Genomic DNA, 15,795 nt, shown 5'->3' on the forward strand with positions numbered 1-15,795 from the left:
ATTGATGTCGTAGTTGTTGGATAGGACAGAGAGAAATGGGGAGAGAAGGGGAAAACAGAGGGGGAGAGAAAGATAGACACCTGCAGACCTGCTTCACCGCCTGTGAAGCGACTCCCCTGCAGGTGGGGAGCCGGGGAATCCAACCGGAACCGGGATCCTTACATCGGTCCTTGCGCTTTGCGCCACATGCGCTTAACCTGCTGCTCTACTGCCCAGCTCCCAGTTCATTCTATTCTAAGATGAGAATGGTCTTTGCGCTTTGTGCCACCTGCGCTTAACCTGCTGCTCTACTGCCCAGCTCCCAGTTCATTCTATTCTAAGATGAGAATGGTCTTTGCGCTTTGTGCCACCTGCGCTTAACCTGCTGCTCTACTGCCCAGCTCCCAGTTCATTCTATTCTAAGATGAGAATGGTCTTTGCGCTTTGTGCCACCTGCGCTTAACCCGCTGCGCTGCCGCCCAACTCCCCCTTTCCCTTTTTCATCTTTTTAAAAAAATATTTATTTTCCTTTTTTGTTGCCCTTGTTTTTATCGTTGTTGTGGTTATTATTATTATTATGTTGCTGTTGCCAGATAGGACAGAGAGAAATGGAGAAAGGAGGGGAAGACAGAGGGGGAGAGAAGCGACCCCACTGCAGGTGGGGAGCTGGGGGCTCGAACCAATATCCTTACGCCAGTCCTGGAGTTTCATGCCTTGTGCGCTTAACCCGCTCGGCTATAGCCCAACCCCCCCATTTTCATCTTTTAAGGTGGTTTTGGTTTTTCTTCTTTTGTGTCAGTGTAACATCACATAGCTATTTGGTTGCTAAGTAAACCTTTCTTCTTGGAATAAACCTCACTTGCCATTTTATGTAGTGATGAATTTGATTTGCTAATATTTTGCATCTGTGCTGTAGAGATTTTTAGTTTTTCTTTGACTGTCTTTGTTTTTTCTATCACAGTAAACCTAACATAAAATGAGTTGGAGAGTATATTGTATTTCTTGAAGTAATTTATGCAAAATCTCGCATTTTTTTTAATCCTTAAATGTTACTTAGAATTTATCAGTAAGCCCATCTGGACCCTGAGTTTTCTTTGTTGGGATAATTTAAAGTATAAATTCAGTTTCTTTGACATGGAACTATCTAACTTTTCTATTTTGTTTGCTATTTTGATACTTTGTGTTTTGTAAGGGACATACATTTTGTCAGAGGTTTCATAAAGTTGTCCCTAATGTTATTATCTATAAGATTTATAGTGCTATCTTTTTTAAAATTCGTTTATTGGGGGATTGATGGTTTATAAGCGACAGTAAAATATAATAGTTTGTACATGCGTAACATTTCCCAGTTTTCCATGTAACAATTCAGCCCCCACTAGGTCCTCCTGTAGTGCTATCTTTTTAAAAGGATTTGTTTATATTACCTTAATGAGAGAAAGAGAAAGAAATGAAAGCACTGTTCAGCTCTGGCTTATGGTGTTGCTAGGGGTTGAACCTGTATAATGATATCTTTTTCATTCCTAATATTGAGAATGTTTTCTTTTTCTTGACCATAGTAGCTAGAGGTTTATAAATTGGACTGCTTTTTTTTTTTTTTCTCCCTTGTAGAGGGATAGAGTAGGATAGCACTGCTCTACCATAATGAAGCTTCCCCCCTGAGGCCTTGAACCCAGGTCCTCCTGTGTGGTAATGTGTGTGCTTTACTAGGTGTACCACTGTCTGGCCCATTTTGACTGCTTCCCCTCATGACCCCTCCTCCTCCCAAAACAAAATCAGCTGCTAACTGTTGGGTCAACTGTTTCTGCTGTCCCCCCCCCCCCATTTAATCATTTTCTATTTTATTGATTTTACTCTATAGTTATTTTCCTTCTACTTGGTTGAGTTTAATTCTTTTTCTGGCATCTGATAGAAGCTTAGGTAGTTTGGTTTTTAGCCTTTTTTCCCCTGTCTCTGATAATAAGCATTTAAAGTTGTAGCTTTCTAACTATTGTTCTTGGTATGTGCTACATCTTTAGGTAGATAGAATGATTGTATATTGACTCCGTTAGGGGGCTGTTGTTTTTCTTGCCTTGCAGGGCATAGAACCTGCACAATTCCACTGCTCCCCGACAACTTTTTTTTTTTTTAATTTGAGTTAAAGAGATAGAGAGGAGAGACACCACAGCATTAATCTACTTTTTGTGGCATTTCCCTGGGTGCTTTGCATGGTATTCCCATGAGGTGTTACGAACTCGAACCTGGGTTCTTGCACACAGTAAAGTCTGTAACCTACCAACTGAGCTGTCTGCAGGTCCCAACTCATGTTTTTTAATTTCTCTTGTGGTTTCTTTTTAAACAGATGGGCAACTTAGGTTTGTTTAGCTTCTATGTATCTGGAAGTTTTCTAGATGCTATAATTGAATTCTAGTTTCATTCCAGTGTGGTCATGTAACATACTCTGTATGAATTCAATTTTTTAACATTTCTTGGGACTTGTTTCATTGCCCAGCAGCAAAATATGGGATATTTTAATGAAGATGTTCCAGGTGCACTTGTAAGAATGTGCTTTCTGCAGTTTAACAGCAGTTGGATCTAGTTGGATAATAGTTCAAGTCTGATCTTTTGTTTCAGTACCAACTAGTAAGGGGAAAATGCTGAAAGCACCAGCTACATAATTATAGATTCGTCTGTTTCTCCTTTTAATTTTGAAGTTCTGTTGTTAGGTGTACACAGTCATCATTGTGTCTTGAAGACTTAATCCTAGTAACAGGAAATGTTTTTTCTTTTTTATAGTATTATTTCTTATCCTGAAGTCGACTTTGTCAGCTACTAATGATCTTTTTCTTGTGTTTTATTCTCAACCCATCTTTTTATATTTGAAGTACATTTCTTTGCAGACAAATAGCTGGGTCTTTCTAATTTATGCTGCCAATTTGTGTTTTATAACTTAACACAGTTATATGTTTGGGTGTGAGCTTTTCACTCACTTACTTGTTTTCTATTTGTCTTACCTGCCCTTATTTATTTATTTTTAGCTTTTCTTCAACTTTACATTATTTTTTTTTAATATTTATTTATTTTCCCTTTTTGTTGCCCTTGTTTTTTTTCATTGTTGTTGTAGTTATTGTTGTTGTTGATGTCGTCATTGTTAGGACAGAGAGAAATGGAGAGAGGAGGGAAGACAGAGGGGGAGAGAAAGATAGACACCTGTAGACCTGCTTCACCGCCTGTGAAGCAACTCCCCTACAGGTAGGGAGCCGGGGGCTCGAACTGGGATCATTACACTGGTCCTTGCACTTTGTGCCACGTGCGCTTACACTGCTATGCTACCGCCCAACTCCCTATTATAATTAGAGTATTTGTTTATGATTTAAGTTTATTTTCACTATTATCAGCTTTTCTTTAATGATTGCTTTAGGGCAGAACATCTTAGCTAAGACTGGCATAATGAAATACAGCAGTTCAGGCAGTGTAATCAAACAGATTTATTTTCCCCAGATCTTCAGAAAGCCAAGGTCAGGATATCAATACCAGTGAGGGCTCTCTTCCTGAATTATAGTTGCCTACTGACTACTTACTGCAGTTTGTGCGCAGAGAGAATTCTGTTTTTTTTCCTTCAGTCCTGACACTTAAAAAAAAAAAGAGAAACAACAGGATTCAGAGAGTTGCTGGCTGTTGAACATATCCATATACTGGGAGGGCCCCTACGCACACATGCACGCTTGCACTCGCTCTCCCCCTTAAGAATAGAATCTCCTTCTAGATATTTCCAGATATTGGCCTCTGGGCTCTTCATCTGGCTGCCCATTTGTACCCTATGTCATATATTTTGAAATTAACCACTAATATTGAGTACAGTGCTTCCCCAAATTGTGTGAATCTGGGGAAAGGACTGTGGCAACATCCAATGTAAAGCCAGTTCAGACACAGGTATGGATAACCTGGGGTCTGGTGCTTGAGACTGGTGACTGAAGTGTGCTGGAGACAGTCTTGTGGGAATGGATCCTAGGTCTGCGGCGTCTCCATCATTGCCTGTGGGCAGTTAGTATCAGAATGAACTGACTTGTGGCTGCCTAGTTGGTGCCTGGTGAAGATTTGTTTCATGTGGAAACAAACACACATTGGGTTTCAGAATGTTTTGAATAGTTTTTCTTTCATACTGCATCAAAATCAACAATTAATCTCTTTCTTCCTTTCTGTCTTTCTCTTTTCTATTTGATAGGACAGAGAAATTGAGAGTGGAAGGGGAGAGAGAAAGATAAGACACCTGCAGGCCTGCTTCACTGCTCTTGAAGCATGTGTTGGTTTTCACTTGGAAAACTTTATCACTTTATCAGCAGATATTATTAATCTTTTTATTTGAAAACAAGTTTATATTGTTTATTTTTGAGAGTATATCTACTAAGCTTCTGAGCCAGAAAAAGTAGTTTGTCACTTGCACTTTAAGGTAGAACAAAACAAAACAAAACACCAGCATTCTATTAAAAAGCTGCTAGTTCAACTGGCAGCTGAAGCAGTCGCATAAACGTGTGCTCTTACTCGGCGCTACCATCATACTGCAGAGTGCTGCCGAGGCACTTTGTTCATATTGCCTTATTGTAGCATGGAATATTAGGAAAAAAATTGCAAGCTTGAGTTCATGAAATAAAACAGACTTACTGCTTCATCAAGGGCTTTTTAAATATACATATAGATATAGTCTCTGGGGCTTTGTGCTTATTACATGATTATACTGCATCCAGCAGACTGCTTTGTTCTTTGGTTTTTTCCTAGATAGAGGACAAGAAGGGGAGTCCCTGGAGAGGAGAAACACCACAGCACCATTTCACTGCTTGAGTTTCTCTTTTGCATGCTGCTCCCGTGGGGTGTCTGGAGGCTCTTGAGCACCTTACTTGATAAACTGTCACCTGACCCTTTGAGACATTCTTTTGAAAATACTTATATATTGGTGCCGGGTGGTGGTGCACCTGGTTGAGCACACATGTTAAATGTGCAAGAACCTGGGTTCAGGTCCCCAGTCCCTACTGGCAGGGGGAAAGCTTCAGGAGTAGTGAAACAGGGCTGCAGGTGTCTCTCTCTCTCTCCCTCTCTATCTCTCCCCCTTCTCTTTGTATCTGGCTATTTCTATCAAATAAATAAATAATTAAAAAAAAAACGTATTATGAAAGAGGAGGAAGACCAGAATACTGCTCATCTGTAGCATTAGATGCTGGAGGCTGAACCTGAGGCCTCTGGGACCTCAGTCATATAAGTTGGTATTTAAACAGTTCCCCCTTTCTTTTTAGTATATTTTGTTTTATTTTAATGATAGATTGATACAGAGAAAAGGAGACCCACTGATCAACCAGAGAGTTACTCACCTCTAGCCTATGGTGGTGTGTGGGGTTGAAGGTGGGACTTTGGAGTCTCAAGCATGAAAGCCTTTTGTGCATAACCATTATACTGTCTTCCGTACCCCCAAGGGCTTTCTTTAGTGAAACGTCTCTCCTATCTCAGCCATTATCATTTCAAGGCAGTACAGAATACAGTACTTTTTTGTGTCCTATGTATTTTGTATCCTTTCACTCAACAAGTTGCTCTGTCACTGAAAACCACTGCTGAGATTTCTTATACGGAACTTCTCATCTAGCTCACATTGATCCCATCAGTAGTGGGAGGTTTTACTAGTGCTTCCACAGGCTTTCCATGGTACCGAATGAATGAGAGGGATAGTCTTGTTTATTATGATAAAAGTTTTGCATTTATAGCCTCCCCCACCCCGCAGAAATATCTTGGGCTCCCAGACTGCATACATCTTAAATTTGGCATGTCTAGCCTCAAATAATGTTTGTAGTAATTTTTTACTAGATACTGGACATTATAAATAATACAGTACTGTCTGCATTGTGTTTATTTCTTTAAAAAAATACTGAGTTTTCTGGCAGACTGTTAATTTACCTACAGATCTGCTGCTTCCTTTCAGACCGGGAGGGTTATACATAGCTTTTTCTTTAGGACTAGCTTAGTCTTGTTTCTATTGATAAAATACTGTCTTTCTGGGGTCTTCACTGAGACCCAGGTATTTATTCAGTTCTCTCTAGTCTGACTGGTTAGAACTCAAAAGTATTCTGGCCTACGTGCACTCCATAATCTTTCAGTTTATAACTCGAATGTGTGCCTTACAGATATTATGGATTTGGTTTTAGATCACTACAATAAAGCAAATATTGTAATAAAGAGAGCCCCATGAGTTTTATGGTTTCCAAGTACATATGAAAGTTACATTTACACTATATTGTAGTCTATAGAGTGTGCAATAGCATTATGTCAAAAATGTACACACCTTAAATGTGATATAGAGCCAGGAAATGAGCATGTGCTATTGGGAAAATGATACCAAATACTTACTCTAAGACAGGTTTGCCACAAGCCTTCAATTTATGAAAAACAGCAACAGAAACCACCCCCACATGTGGTCTAGGAGGTGGCGCAGTGGATAAAACATTGGACTCTCAAGCATGAGGTCCCGAGTTCGCTCCCTGGCAAGCAGCACATGTACCAGAGTGATGTCCGATTCTTTCTCTCTTCCTATCCCTCTCATTGATAAATTAAAAAAAAAAATAGATATTTTAAAAAAAGAAAACACTCCGTATTATCTGTGAAATATAGTAAAGCGCAATAATGTGAGGTAAGAGGAGGTGTATCTATACCCTGTGGTGTCCCATTCTGTGTGTTCACAACTTAGAATTCGCCCAAAGACTGTAAATCTATTTATTTTCTGTTTGGTTTGTTTTTTTTTTTTTGGTGAACCTGGATCCTCTCAATGCTCCAAAATGCTTTTTCATTCAGAGAAAGAGAGGGAGAGACACCACAGCACCACAAGCTCTGATGCCGTAGCAACTCTCAGGTGATGCCAGGGCTCAAGCCTGGGCTGTGAACATGACAAGGCACACATCCTACCCAGTGAATTGCCTCTCTGAATTGCCTCTCTGTACTGTCAGGTAAAGACTTAAGGGAACCTGTCTTAGGTTATTGAAGCATTCTTTGTTTAGTTCCCTTCTCTCTGGCCCTCTGCTTCCATGAAATTCAGCAAACTTACCTTGTTGAATTCTGACCTGTGCTCAACAGGACAGCCAGGTTCCTGGGTTACTTTCTGTGCTCTCTGGTCTAGAAACTAGTGCTGAAAGTCATCATGATAACAAAGTTCATCTTACTTGTTTTGTTTTGTTTTGTTTTGTTTTTAAGTTCATCTTACTTGTTTCCCTTCTTTTGGTGATCACAATCTTTTTAAAAAAATTTTTTTTATCTTTATTTATTGGATAGAGACAGTCAGAAATTGAGAGGGAAGGGGGTGTTAGAGAGGGAGAGAGTCACCTGCAGCCCTGCTTCACCATTTGCAAAGCTTTCCCCCTGCAAGTGGGGACCAGGGGCTTGAACCTGGGTCCTTGGCATTCTAACATGTGCACTCAATCAGGTGCGCCACCACCCAGCTCCGGTAATCACAATTTTATTCTATTGTCCTGTATTTTAAAATAATTTATATACATGGTCCAGATATTTATTTATTTTTATTTTGTTTTACCAGAGCACTGCTTAGCTCTGGTTTATAGTGGCACTGAGGATTGAACCTGGGACTTTGGTGCCTTTCAGACATAAAAGGCCATTTGCATAACCCTTATGCTATCTCCCCAGCCCTGTCCAGATTTTTAATTTATGGTAGAACTAGTCTGGTTTTTGGTATCATTGTTAACAGAAGCAAGGTCAGTCAACTAGTTTTAATTTGTTCATTTATTTGATGGCTATCTTGGAATGATGACTCCTTTTAAAACAAACTTGGGCCAGAGAAATAACTTACTGAGAAGGGGACGTGCCTTGCCATGTGTGTGCAACTTACACTTGAACTCTGACACCACTTGGGAGGTGATGTGGTATTGGGGGAGGCTCTGGTGTTGTGATATCTCTCCCTCTCCCTTTTGTCTTATTTGAATGAAAAAGCCAGGGACAGTGAAATGGCTCGTGAGGCCAGGTACACACATAGCACTGGCTTGATCCTATGCTCCCTGCAGCAGAGGCCCTGGCTTATACCGACACTGGCCTTGCATAAGCCTGCCTGCTACCTCAGTTCCCATTTATGGTGGGAGGACAGCTCCTCCTAGCCCCTCCAGTCTGATAATAGATGACCTTCCTCTTTAGCAGCTGCTCATCTAACACTTTCTTTTTTTAAAAAAAATACTTTTTTAAAATATTTATTTTAGTTATTTTTTCCCTTTTGTTGCCCTTGTTGTTTTATTGTTGTAGTTATTATTGTTGTTGTTGTTGTTGTTGTTGTTGGATAGGACAGAGAGAAATGGAGAGAGGAGGGGAAGACAGAGAGGAGGAGAGAAAGATAGACACCTGCAGACCTGCTTTACTGCCTGTGAAGTGACTCCCCTGCAGGTGGGGAGCCGGGGTTCGAACCGGGATCCTTATGCCAGTCTTTGTGCTTTGCGCCACCTGCGCTTAGCCCGCTGTACTACAGCCCGACTCCCTCATTTAACACTTTCAAGTTGGAGAACATCTAGGGTCTAGTCTGTACGAGCTCTAGAATCACAGCACACGGGCAACTAACTCTAGGAAGTAGAATCTGAGGCAAGCTGTTGTGGTGCCATGAGAAGAGCACCTCCCATGAATGGATAGCACTGTGCGTCTCGCTAGTCAAGTCTGCATGTTGTATGGAATTATTATAGAATTCTGCATTGAGGGAGTCAGGCAGTAGCGCGGTGGGTTAAGTGTAGGTGGTGCAAAGCTAAAGGACCGGTGAAGAATCCTGGTTCAAGCCCCAGCTCCCCACCTGCAGGGGAGATGCTTCATTAGGCGTTGAAGCAGGTCTGCAGGTGTCTATCTTTCTTTCCCCCTCTCTGTCTCCCCATCTCTCTCCAATTCTCTCTGTCCTATCCAACAATGGTGACATCAATAACAACAATAATAACTACAACAACAATGAAAAACAAGGGCAACAAAAGGGAAAATAAATAAATATAAAAAATTAAAAAAAAAGAATTAATTACGCATTGATCCAAGATGTGAATACCACTGTGCAGGTAGTACTAATATTAAAAGGCCAACCAAATGTTCTGAACCAAAAACACATGGACTATTTAATGACTTGGGTTCAGGATCAGCTGTTTCTTTCTAAGATTGACATCCTATTTTCTCAAAATTTTATGTCTGTAGCTAAAGTGTCTAGTCAGGGTTCATGTCTATAATTGTCATCAGCACTTTAATTCTTTGATACAGCCACAGGGGGGGACTCACCATAACACATTCTGTAAGTGCCGCTGCTGCTTCTTCTTCTTCAGAAGTTGAGACTCATTGGTAGACATTCTCTTCTAGTGTTAATTAAAAAACTTGGATTGAGGAATAGATAAATGTTTCTCTGTGAACAGTATCCCTCTTGTTTCAAGTATTACTAGCTCATTGTTAGGGCACCAGGGTAGCATACTGGGTTAGCATACATAGTGCCAAGTGCAAGGACCAGCATAAGAGTCCCTGTTTGAGCCCCCTGCTCCCCACCTTCAGGGGGGTCGCATCACAAATGGTGAAGCAGGTCTGCAGGTATCTCTTTCCCCCTCTCTGGCTTCCCTCCTCTCTCAGTTTCTTTCTATCCTGTCCAGCAGCAGCAACAACAACAATGGAAAAAAGATGGCCATAGGAGCAGTGGATTTTTAGTGCTGGTACTGAGCCCCAACGATAACCCTGGACACACACATACATACAAAGAATTAGCTCATTGTTAATTTCTGCCTCCAGGGTTATCACTGGGGCTTGGTGCCAGCACTACGAATCCACTGCTTCTGGTGGCCATTTATCTCATTGAATAGGACAGAGAGAGGAGGGGCAGATAGAGAGGGGGAGAAGAAGACACCTGCTTCACTGCTTGTGAAACCACCTCCCTGCAGGTGGAGAACCCGGGGCTCGAACTAGGATCCTTGCACTTCCTACTATGTGTGCTTAGCTGGGCACGCCACCATCCATTCTCCTATCTCATTGTTATCAGTGTGCTGTTATGCATGAGTACAAATGTGATGCTATTATTTCAGCTACATATAGTGAGTGTATCCTTGTTGGTAAGTATGTATCCTATACCTAATGATTTTGTCCAGAGTGAAAAAGAAAATTTTTTAAATCCACTGCTGGAGATCAAACCCAGGGCTTCCTACTGAGACCACCTCCCAGGCTCAATTTTTATTTCATTTGCTTATGTGAAAAAAAGAGACTGAACAAAACATCACTCTACTATCCATGAAGTCCCTACTTGTTTTTGGTGCTCTCATGTAATGCCAGGGTCATTTAATCCAGGGCCTTATTTCTGCATGTTAAGTACACACAACCTCTGAGCCACCTCCTAGGATCCCAGAATGAAAAAAATCTAAGCTAGATTTTCAAATGGTAATGTCTTAAAAAGGAGAGAGTGTGTGTGTGTTTATTTGTAGTCTGTTCCAAATACCAAACTGTAAAGGTAAGTCAAATATTAATCATAACTTGTGTGTGTATTTCACAATAATCTTTTTATTTTTGCAGGCCATAATGCAGCAGGGAGATACATCTATAAAACCCATTCTCCAAGTCATTGTGAGTATCCAAATGTTATGTGTCAGACATTTTTAGACTTCTTTTTTTTAAAAAAAAAAAATTTATTTATTTATTTATTTCCTTTTTGTTGCCCTTGTTTCCATTGTTGTTGTAGCTATTGTTGTTGATGTCGTCGTTGTTGGATAGGACAGAGAGGGGGAGAGAAAGACAGACACCTGCAGACCTGCTTCACCACTTGTGAAGTGACTCCCTGCAGGTGGGGAGCCGGGGGCTCGAACCGGGATCCTTGAGCCGGTCCCTGCGCTTTGCGCCACGTGCGCTTAACCTGCTACGCTACCGCCCGACTCCCCCTTTTTTTTTTAATTTTTTTTTATTTAAGAAAAGATTAATTAACAAAACCATAGGGTAGGAGGGGTACAACTCCACACAATTCCCACCACCCAGTCTCCATATCCCACCCCCTCCCCATTTTTAGAGTTCTATGTGATTATAAATTACATTTGATGGACAGACATATAGTTGTATCTACTTTATGAAATCTCCTCATCATCACAAGAATTGGGCCAGTCCATTTGTTGACCCTGAGAGAGGAATGAGGCCTTTTTTGTTGTTGTAATTAATGTTGAACCTTTGAAGGTTCAGTTGGAGGTTTCGGTTTTATCTTTATGTTCTTTCCACAGTCAGCAGATCCCGCAGTTCATGTCATTATAGTCGCCTTCTAACTTGTCTGCCCACCCGCACATTTGCCTTGCTCAAATCCACCTTACATACGGCCTCCTGAGAAATGCACCTGAAAATGGATATATCTGCTTAAAATTCAGCCAGTGTTCATTTAAGGGGTTCTCAAATTTTAATGGAAATTTAAAAAATCAATAGAGCAATCTTCTTGGATCATACCTACAGATTGTGATTTAGTAGGCCTGATGGTTCCCTGTTATTTACTCCAGAGTTAGTAACAATCATTCCTCTCTTATTTTGGCACTGGGGCCTTGTTGCATGTATGATTCCACTGGCCTCATGCTCACTTTTGTCATTCTTTTTATTTCAGAAAGAAATGGCAGAAGAGCAACACTGAAGCACCGTTCCATCATCTATGGAGCTTCCCCCTGGTGCTGTCTGGTGTTCCTATATTGGGCCAGAGTTTGAATCCCAGTCCTTGGAAGTGATGTGACGTGTGCACTCTACCAGTTGGGCTAGTCCCCAGCCCCCACTGCCAGTCATCTTAACACTATTAATACATTTTTTTTTCCCTCCAGGGTTATTGCTGGGCTCGGTGCCTGCACCATGAATCCACCGCTCCTGGAGGCCATTTTTCCCCCTTTTTGTTGCCCTAGTTGTTGCAGCCTCGTTGCGGTTATTATTGCCATTGTTGACGTTGCTTTGTTGTTGGATAGGACAGAGAGAAATGGAGAGAGGAGGGGAAGACAGAGAAAGGGGGAGAGAAAGATAGACACCTGCAGACCTCCTTCACCGCCTGTGAAGCGACTCCCCTGCAGGTGGGGAGCCAGGGGCTTGAACCGGGATCCTTACGCCGGTCCCTGCGCATTGCGCCACGTGCGCTTAACCCACTGCGCCACCGCCCGACCCCCCCTTTTTTTTTTTTAAGAATTTAATTTTTAATTTATTGGATAAAGACAGAAATTGGGGGGGGGGGAGGAGATAGGGAGATAGAGAGACACATGCAGCACAGCTTCACTACTTGTGAGGGTATCTCCTTGTAGGTGGAGACCCAGACTTGACCTGGGTCCTTGTATGTTGTTGCATTCACTCGACTGGGTGTGCCACACCTGGCCTCTGCCACTCTGTTTACATATTTCACTCCCCTCTCTGCCAAGCAGTTGCCTGTGATTGCCTTTAAGTTGGGATAAAATGCCAGCTCTGTCCCAACATGATTAGTGATTATGTCCCTACCTTCCTGAAAAGAGACCTGCCTTTGTTTTCTATACCAGTTGTAAGCACCTGTATTTTTGTATTTTCAGCATGATTCATACACAGTACTTTCATATATTGGGCACTTCGTTAATTTTTAAAAATTGGTTTTTCATCCAAGTTTTAGTAGGAGAGAGGATAAAAGTGCTAGCAATTTGTTTTATTCTTACCTGGAGAGAGGTTGGTGAGAGAATCATTAAACCCAGTTTTCTCTTTGGGTTTAAATGTCAAGAGAATGGGCTAGCAGTTCTGTGTTGAGCTAATGGCAGACCCACTCTCCTGCCACTCAGGCTTGCTTATCCCTTGGGGACCAGGCAGACAAACTAGCTAATGAATCACATTTTCTGTCCTAGAACATTCGCCCTATTACCACAGGGAATAGCCCACCTCGTTACCGACTACTTATGAGTGATGGAGTGAACACTTTATCCTGTAAGTATGCTGCGTAAACCCAGGACTCTATTAACATAATAAAATCACACCCAACACTTTGATTGCAGTAATTTGGGGGCATTTCAGAAGTCTGCATTTGCTTGGCTGTGCACTTGAGTCAGTCAGAATTGTAGCTGGCAGAGAGCCTTCTAACAATAGACTGAATCTAGTAGAAAGCTGCCACTTGGCTTAATTAATTTTCTCTAACTGGTGCTCTGTGCTTTGTTTGATTAATTTCCCTCAGGATGATATTGACAGTGAATGTGATGGGTTAGTTATCCTATACTTACCTTTTTGAAATTTTATTTCTGTATTGAAAAGTTTACAGAGGAGAAGGGAGAGAATCTGCAGAAAACTGCTTACCGTCTCTTATCATGATGTGAAGGTGCTACTAGATAAGGTTTTTTAAAAAGTCTTTGTCATGAAACTTGAATGATGAAACACAGTGAATACTTGACATTTTAGAACAGCATAGATGTTTAATGCAGAGAAAATTAAAGTGTTTTTCACAACACAGTCTCTGACTAGTTTTAATTTTAGGAACACATTTAAGGAATTATTTTTCCTTACTAGCACAGGTGTGATCAACTCTTGGACTGTTATGCCGTGAATGTTTTGGAAGCTAAAATTTCTGTGCTTTTCAGCTTTCATGTTAGCAACACAGTTGAACGCTCTTGTTGAAGAAGAAAAATTGTCTAGCAACTGTATCTGCCAGATTAACCGATTTATTGTTAACACTCTGAAAGATGGGAGGTACGTACTTTTTTTTTTTCACCTGTTGTATTTTATTAAAGATTGGGGGATAATTTTTGAACAGAGAAGTGCACTAGATGTCAAAGTTAGATTAGAAATCAAGAAGACAATGAACTTCCTACTAAGAATTGGGTAACTAAAATATGGTACCAAAGGGAGAGAAATATAGACAGAAATGGGAAATTTTAGAGCAGATTTCAGAGTAGAGTGCAGAAATTTCTTTATTCTAATCTTTTCAGGTGCAGTGTTTAAAGATTGTTTCTCAGAGTATCTTTTTTTATATGGCACCAGGGATTCAAACAAGGGCCTTGCGTAAGTGACGTCACGCCTAAGTGGCCAACTCAGGCCATTTATTTATTTTTTTTTATTTTTTATTCTTTTAAAGAAAGAGAGGAACAGTCCCACAGTGCTGCTCTACTGTCTGTGGACATATCCCCCACCCCCACCCCACCCTGTGGTGGTCTGATGTAGAGCTGAGCCCAGGGCCTCATACACTACCACACTAAGGAATCACTTAGTAAAAAAGATTTAATTACCAATGTAATGCTATCTACTGCTTTTATGTAGTCTTGAGTTTATCATAGTAAATACTTTACTTGGCTAATATAGAGTAGATTGAATATAAGGATCTACATGCTAGAGATATAATGGTGATTAGAACTGTTACTCAATTATGAGTGGTAACCATTGCAAAATATGAACTTTTTATAGGGGAAGGACTTTACAAGGGTTTATAGGTAAACGTTACATCATTACCTGTATATTTCTAAATAACTATTTGTTTAATATCTTTATCTTTTAATTTTCAATTGTTATGTTATCGTTCTTTATTTAGAGATTTAATGATGGCTATATTCTGCTTATTTATTTTCCTCCTAAGTTTTGTTATTACTTTTCTCTCTCTCTCTCTGCTTTAGATTGACTGAGTTTTCCCAGTTTTCTTCCCCCCACCCCTCCCCCTTCTAGTGTGGAAGATGCATATTTTCTGTTTTTTTTATGGCTACTTTTGTGTTTTTAAAAATTCCATATTTTTATGAACAACTTTTCTAAAATAGATCAGTATTTTTACCATTGCTCCTAAATAAAACAGTCTACGATAAAGCTTATCAGTAAAATTATCTGTATTCAGTGCCATATGTGTGTATATAAATATATATTTGTCATTGCTGGGGTTTCATTGCTTAGATGATGGAAAGAGATAGAGAAAGAGGGAGAGAGATACCACAACCTCAAAGCATTCTGATGGTACATTAAGGACCCAGATGGAGCCTAGTCGAGCATATAGTAAAGCACACATCCTCCCAGGTGAGCTAGCTTGCTGGCCCTCGGTGCTGTTTATTGAGGGCATGGATCCGACCCAGGGATGCACATACATGAAGCATGCGCTCTACCACTGAGCTGTCTGGCTGGCCCTTCAGTTGGTTTTTTGTTACATTTGTTTTTTACCAAAGCACTGTTCAGCTCTGGCTTAGAGTGGCGCCAGGGATTGAATCTGGGCCTTTTGGTGTCTCAAGCATGAAAGTCTTTTTGTGTAACCATTCCATAATTTGCTACCTCAACATTGCCTCTTTTTAAAAAATAGTTTTATTATTTATTTATTTTGGATGGAGCAGAGAGAAATTGAGAGGAAAGCAGGAGATAGGGAGCAAGGGACACACACACCAGCAGCAGCACTGCTTCACAACTCGTGAAGCTTCCCCTCTGCAGGTGGGCACCAGTGGCTTAAACTGATGTCCTGACATATTGTGACTTGTGTGCTCTACCAGATATGCTGCCACCCTGCTTCCCACTCTGCTCCGCCCCTCCTCTTCATCACGCTCCTTACTCACAAGGTTCAGTGTCTACTTTTCTGAAGAACATATTTTAGCTGATCTCACAGGGCAGTCTTATGAGTGGTGAAATCTCCCTCTACAATGTCTACAGGGAGGTAGGTCAGTATAGAGCAAGTGCCTCACATGTATTAGGTCCTGTGTTTGTTTACTGGCATCTAAATAAATAGCCTGTATTTAACTGTCAATTAAAGTTTAACTGTGCATAGAATTTAAATTTAATATTTATTTATAGTAGTTAGTATATTTACCCTTAGATAATTTTGTGTTCTAATCATTCTACTTTATGAAATAGCCTTTGCTATTTGTTATATTCAAAAATTATAGAACTCACATAAACAAA

The 15,795-nt window shown here is 40.6% G+C and overlaps 1 protein-coding gene and 1 long non-coding RNA gene across 2 annotated transcripts in view; both read left to right on the forward strand.

Moving 5' to 3' along the window:
• Positions 1-15,795, forward strand: part of LOC132542030 (uncharacterized) — a 139,513-nt gene that overhangs the window by 89,249 nt on the left and 34,469 nt on the right. The window lies entirely within an intron of this gene.
• The window catches only part of RPA1 (replication protein A1), a 56,340-nt gene that overhangs the window by 7,278 nt on the left and 33,267 nt on the right, over positions 1-15,795 (forward strand). The window contains exons 2-4 of the mRNA XM_007520398.3: positions 10,498-10,548; positions 12,792-12,870; positions 13,515-13,623. Coding sequence (XP_007520460.2) covers positions 10,498-10,548; positions 12,792-12,870; positions 13,515-13,623 — 239 coding nt within the window. The remainder of the gene's footprint in view (positions 1-10,497; positions 10,549-12,791; positions 12,871-13,514; positions 13,624-15,795) is intronic.

This window comes from Erinaceus europaeus, chromosome 12 (assembly GCF_950295315.1).
Source record: "Erinaceus europaeus chromosome 12, mEriEur2.1, whole genome shotgun sequence".
NCBI lineage: Eukaryota > Metazoa > Chordata > Mammalia > Eulipotyphla > Erinaceidae > Erinaceus > Erinaceus europaeus.